At 38.0% G+C, this 7,275-nt stretch overlaps 1 protein-coding gene across 3 annotated transcripts in view; it reads right to left on the bottom strand.

The window, feature by feature from the left end:
* Window positions 1-528: 528 nt before the first annotated feature.
* The window catches only part of LOC127637157 (proline-rich protein 5-like), a 13,043-nt gene continuing 6,296 nt past the window's right edge, over window positions 529-7,275 (bottom strand). For all 3 annotated transcript variants that reach the window (XM_052118076.1, XM_052118075.1, XM_052118077.1), the window contains 2 exons: window positions 3,088-3,226; window positions 529-2,519 (listed from right to left, as the gene is read on the bottom strand). In XM_052118076.1, the coding sequence (XP_051974036.1) occupies window positions 2,071-2,519; window positions 3,088-3,226 (588 nt within the window). In that variant the 3' untranslated portion in view covers window positions 529-2,070. The remainder of the gene's footprint in view (window positions 2,520-3,087; window positions 3,227-7,275) is intronic.

Below are 7,275 nucleotides of genomic sequence, written 5' to 3'. Positions count from 1 at the left end.
TAAACTCTTTGCAGAACATCCTGACTTACAGAAAATTCTCTCAACTTCCTTAACAGGTATAACCTCTGATTTGCTTTCTTACAAATAAGGTTAATATTATCAGAGAAATTCAATTTACAGTCAATCATGGTTCCCAAATACTTAAAAGTCTTCACAATTTCAACTGTTTGATTACATAACATTAACTCTGTTAGAGGCTCTGAATGATTTAAAATCAACTCTTTTGTTTTACTTACATTTATCAATAAGGAGCTTGCCTCACACCATTCTTCTAGTTCCAAAACCTTCTTCTCATACTCATAATGTGCACAATCTTTCCATAAAAGTGCGACAAGTGCCATATCATCTGCATATTTGTATAATTTATAATTCTCATGCTGCAATCTTATACTACTTGTATAAACAGAAAACAAAATAGGTGACAGGACGCATCCTTGTGGTGCCCCGTATTTAAAAACATAGTATCTGATTTAAACCTCCCAACACAAACTCGCTGAGGTCTATTTGTTAAAAGTTCTTTATCCAGTGCACTATTCCTCCATTTACACCTAGAACCAGGAGACGTTCCAGGAGCAAATGTATCTGCATGGTATTAAAAGCAGAGGTATAGTCGATAAAAAGAACACGCACATAAGCCTTTGCTCGTTGTAGATGACTAGCAATTGTATCGACCATGGTAAGCATGGCATCCTCTGTCCCTCTTTTTGATTTGTATGCAAATTGCAGTACATCTAATTGCTCTAATATGTATGGTTTAAGGTGGTAGCTAACTACTCTTTCCATGCTTTTAGCGAGTATTGATGTCAAAGCCACAGGACGAAAGTCCTCTAAATTTTTTGCTGTCACTTTTTTCGGAAGAGGTTGTATAAATGATAACTTCCAAGTTCTAATGGTTACTACACACTGCATAATGGTTACTACACACTGCATAATGCGTACTACGCACTGCACAATGGTTACTACACACTGCATAATGCGTACTCTGCACTGCATAATGCGTACTACGCACTAAACTGTATAGTGTTTTAAAGAAGTATACAGTATGCAATATTCAACCAAATCATTTTACACAATAGTTACAGTGAGCGTGTTTGCATGTATGGCAATATGCACAAAATCTGTTTATTCAAACAATCTGAAAGTCAGGAAAACTGCCTTTACATGAGAATCATCTGATTATCTTGTTTTTAATGTCAAACCGTTAACGTCAAAGCGGACAACACTTACAGACATTGCATAAGATGGCAAGAAGCTGGTTAAGTGGATTACATGCAATTGGCAAAAATAAACTTGTGCATATGTTTTATATGTTTTATATGTTTACATGACCACATTATGTCAGTGTATTAAGCGTGATCGGTATAAGACTGTGCATGTAAACGCATTCATTGGTGTCATTGTATGCAGTTATCATCTCACCAATAAAAACACTTATTTTGCATTTTAAGACCAATTTTGAGAGTTAAAAAAGTTAAAAAGATGTTAACAATCATCGATACCAAATGCAAAACACTTCTAAACTGTAAAGTGAGTATAGATCTAGTACACTGGAGATACAGCACGAGTAGTATGCTAGAACACTATTTTGAACACACTATAATCCCATGATGAGAATTAAAGGTGCTGTAAGTGATTTGTTCATGGAAAGGTTTAGAATAAAAGTCCTTCTCCCTGAAAGCTATGACTGAAATAAGTGTGGTGAGATATCTCTCCGGTCTCTGTGACATCACTAGACTCTGTAAACAACAAACAAACATGTGTCTGCGGTCTCTGACGCTTTCGACCTGTCAATCATGTCGCTCGTTCTCATAGTATTGTAGCTGTATTGAATTATTGAGGCTTAATGCCATTTTTATGCCATGTTGTTCATAACAGTTGCCAGTAGAGGGCGCTGTTGTGCTGCTGTTGTGTTTAACAGCCATTTCTGCACAATGTCGGTCTCAAAAAAGCTAATTTGTTATATTTGGATGGCAGGGTTTTAGAAAGAGGGCCGTGGCTAATTCAACAGCTCAGGTTCAAGGAAGTAGAACGGGTAAAATCACTTACAACACCTTTAAGTGTGAAGGACAATTATGCGACACTCTCACAATCAGACGAGCAAGACCGCTGCCGGCAAAAGTCTATAAAGATACCCTTGATGTCCGAGTCTAGAGATTCCAGATTCTGATCCTGGACAGTCTCTGGACTGGAAGGCCGACTGTTGTGGGGGGTTGCGTCCCGTCCGCTGTTGCAGCAGAGCTCGGGGAATATGGGTGGAGAAGACGAAGTAGTGCCGGCTTCTTCACAACTCTCCACCGCCACCGCCACCGCCACCGGACTGGACGGCACCTCCAAGAACATGGGCTCTTCCAGACAGGAAGTCATCTGACACACGGAATGCCGGCGGATTCCCGTGCCGCTGTCAGAATTGGATTCGGCCACGGGCGTCAGCATGGGAATGTTGTAGCTTTTGGAGCGAACCACGGGATTCTTGGCTGGTGAGTCACTGGATCGTGGCCACCGTTGCAACAGACGCTTCTCTGGGAGGAGAAAAGGATTCATCAGCAAGATGTGCTTGGATGCCGCGGAGAATAGCGTGAAGCCTCCACACGCGCTACGTCTCCACGGTAACACGCTCAACAAGTCACGTGATAAGATACGCGGATTGACGGTCTCAGATGCGGAGGCAACTGAGATTCGTCCTCCGCCACCCAGATTGAGGTATTATTATTTATTGTTGTTGTTAATATTATATAAAAATATATTTCAGTAAAAATGTACATATTATTGGGTTCCAAAAACAATGATGTAAAGTTGGTTAAAACTCTTTCACAAAGTGGACAAAAACAGGTAGACTATAAAGAAGATGTCAATCTGTTTGTTTGTTTTTTCACTGTTTCACTGTGTTTTATTGATTTCCTCAAGTGTGAACCCTCTTTTTTAACAGTATTTCTGTTGGCATTAGAGCATGTTGCCCGTGACTTTATTTTCATATCGCAGTTCAATTCGCAATCACTAAATCAGACAAATAGTTCAGCCCTAGTTCTGTTGCTTTAATTCTGTTTGGTGCTGGAAAAGAAATTCACACAGCAGGTAAAATCATCTCACCGAGAACACATGAGCACTGCGTGATGGACCCGTCGCTGGAGAATAGACCGTGTGTTCCCAAATACGGCGACACCACCTTCTGAATGAGAGACTCCAACTTCAGATACTCACTCGACACACTCTTACACTCATGAACACCCTGAAACACACACACATCAGTCATTGATCATAACCCATCACTCATTCATCATAACCCTTCACTCATTCATCATAACCCTTCACTCATTCATCATAACCCTTCACTCATTCATCATAACCCATCAGTCATTCATCATAACCCTTCACTCATTCATCATAACCCTTCAGTCATTCATCATAACCCATCAGTCATTCATCATAACCCTTCACTCATTCATCATAACCCATCAGTCATTCATCATAACCCATCAGTCATTCATCATAACCCTTCAGTCATTCATCATAACCCATCACTCATTCATCATAACCCTTCACTCATTCATCATAAACCTTCACTCATTCATCATAACCCATCAGTCATTCATCATAACCCTTCACTCATTCATCATAACCCATCAGTCATTCATCATAACCCATCAGTCATTCATCATAACCCTTCAGTCATTCATCATAACCCTTCAGTCATTCATCATAACCCATCAGTCATTCATCATAACCCTTCACTCATTCATCATAACCCATCAGTCATTCATCATAACCCTTCAGTCATTTATCATAACCCATCACTCATTCATCATAACCCTTCACTCATTCATCATAAACCTTCACTCATTCATCATAACCCATCAGTCATTCATCATAACCCTTCACTCATTCATCATAACCCATCAGTCATTCATCATAACCCATCAGTCATTCATCATAACCCTTCACTCATTCATCATAACCCATCAGTCATTCATCATAACCCTTCAGTCATTCATCATAACCCATCACTCATTCATCAAAACCCATCAGTCAGTCATAATAACCCTTCACTCATTCATCATAACCCTTCACTCATTCATCATAACCCATCAGTCATTCATCATAACCCTTCACTCATTCATCATAAACCATCAGTCAATCATCATAACTCTTCACTCATTCATCATAACCCATCACTCATTCATCATAACCCATCACTCATTCATCATAACCCTTCAGTCATTCATCATAACCCATCACTCATTCATCATAACCCTTCACTCATTCATCATAACACATCACCCATTCATCATAACCCTTCACTCATTCATCATAACACATCACTCATTAATCATAACCCTTCACTCATTCATCATAACCCATCAGTCATTCATCATAACCCTTCACTCATTCATCATAACACATCACCCATTCATCATAACCCTTCACTCATTCATCATAACACATCACTCATTCATCATAACCCATCAGTCATTCATCATAACCCTTCACTCATTCATCATAACCCATCAGTCATTCATCATAACCCTTCACTCATTCATCATAACCCATCACTCATTCATCATAACCCTTCACTCATTCATCATAACCATCAGTCATTCATCATAACCCTTCACTCTTTTCATCATAACCCATCACTCATTCATCATAACCCATCAGTCATTCATCATAACCCTTCACTCATTCATCATAACCATCAGTCATTCATCATAACCCTTCAGTCATTCATCATAACCCTTCACTCATTCATCATAACCCATCAGTCATTCATCATAACCCTTCACTCATTCATCATAAACCATCAGTCATTCATCATAACCCTTCACTCATTCATCATAACCCATCACTCATTCTTCATAACTCTTCACTCATTCATCATAACCCATCACTCATTCATCATAACTCTTCACTCATTCATCATAACCCATCAGTCATTCATCATAACCCTTCAGTCATTCATCATAACCCTTCAGTCATTCATCATAACCCTTCACTCATTCATCATAACCCATCAGTCATTCATCATAACCCTTCACTCATTCATCATAACCCTTCACTCATTCATCATAACCCTTCAGTCATTCATCATAACCCATCACTCATTCATCATAACCCTTCAGTCATTCATCATAACCCATCAGTCATTGATCATAACCCTTCAGTCATTCATCATAAACCTTCACTCATTCATCATAACCCTTCAGTCATTCATCATAACCCATCACTCATTCATCATAACCCTTCAGTCATTCATCATAACCCTTCACTCATTCATCATAACCCATCAGTCATTGATCATAACCCTTCACTCATTCATCATAAACCTTCACTCATTCATCATAACCCTTAAGTCATTCATCATAAACTTTCACTCATCATAACCCTTCACTCATTCATCATAACCCATCAGTCAGTCATCATAACCCATCACTCATTCATCATAACCCTTCACTCATTCATCATAACCATCAGTCATTCATCATAACCCATCAGTCATTCATCATAACCCTTCACTCATTCATCATAAACCTTCACTCATTCATCATAACCCTTAAGTCATTCATCATAACCTTTCACTCATTCATCATAACCCTTCACTCATTCATCATAACCCATCAGTCATTCATCATAACCCATCACTCATTCATCATAACCCTTCACTCATTCATCATAACCATCAGTCATTCATCATAACCCATCAGTCATTCATCATAACCCTTCACTCATTCATCATAACCCTTCACTCATTCATCATAACCTTTCACTCATTCATCATAACCCTTCACTCATTCATCGTAACCCTTCACTCATTCATCATAACCATCAGTCATTCATCATAACCATCAGTCATTCATCATAACCCTTCACTCATTCATCATAACCATCAGTCATTCATCATAACCATTCACTCATTCATCATAACCCTTCACTCATTCATCATAACCATCAGTCATTCATCATAACCCTTCACTCATTCATCGTAACCCTTCACTCATTCATCATAACCATCAGTCATTCATCATAACCATCAGTCATTCATCATAACCCTTCACTCATTCATCATAACCATCAGTCATTCATCATAACCCTTCACTCATTCATCGTAACCCTTCACTCATTCATCATAACCATCAGTCATTCATCATAACCCTTCACTCATTCATCATAACATCAGTCATTCATCATAACCATCAGTCATTCATCATAACCCTTCACTCATTCATCATAACCCATCAGTCATTCATAATAACAGCAGAGCCATTTCAGGTTTCCTTTTTAGTGTTCATATTTTAGTTGTAATTAACATTAACATAGTTTCAGGTTAAACCCATACAAATCTCAAATCTGATATTTCACAACATATAATATATTTTAGGCCTTCTTTTTAAATCATATTAAAATGTCACGTACTTGAACATACAGTACATGTATATGCAAGATATTATTTCTATATACTACAAAATTGTTTTCAAATATGTTGCATTCTGTATATATACATAAACATCGTAGTGGAATGTGAATATGTGCCTGCATGTTCATAACATGAACATAACATAAAATAACTTTTATCTAACACTGTTAATAAGAACACAATAATTATACTTTTGTATGTATTATATCAAAGACTTGTCACATTTATAATAATTATTATTTTTACATTGCTTCAAAAATAATACCTACAATAATACAGACAAAAGTACATTATTATTGAATCATTAATCATCTACTCCTCAGTAAACATTGCACATGTCATGACTTGTGCTCACTTAAAGCAGCATTTTAAATTAATTTGGATTAATCTTGTTGGTTAGTTGTTTAGTTTGTAAATATCTCTCCATTTCCATCAGCTGGTCCCATTCATCGCCTAATCCCCGACATGATTAATTATAAGCATCAGAGAGAGGAAAAGTTTCAGAAAAACTAAATATGACCAAAAAAAAAAAGAAAAATTCAACAATAAAATGTGTTCCCTATAAAACAGCATGTAGAGACAGACACAAGAAATACAACCACAAGCATCATAACTTTAGAAACAACATAAGAACATCTGTGAAAGCACACGCATGTGCACACACACACTCACACACACTCATGCACACACACACACACTCACGCACACACACACACACACTCACGCACACACACACACACACACACTCACGCACACACACTCACACTTATGTGCACACACACACACACTCACACATACACACTCATGCACACACACACTCACGCATGTGCACACACACACTCACACACACACACACACACACACACACA

This window comes from Xyrauchen texanus, chromosome 45 (assembly GCF_025860055.1).
Source record: "Xyrauchen texanus isolate HMW12.3.18 chromosome 45, RBS_HiC_50CHRs, whole genome shotgun sequence".
NCBI lineage: Eukaryota > Metazoa > Chordata > Actinopteri > Cypriniformes > Catostomidae > Xyrauchen > Xyrauchen texanus.
The sequence above is the reverse complement of the archived record's forward strand: the minus strand, read 5'-3'. Positions and strand labels throughout refer to the sequence as shown.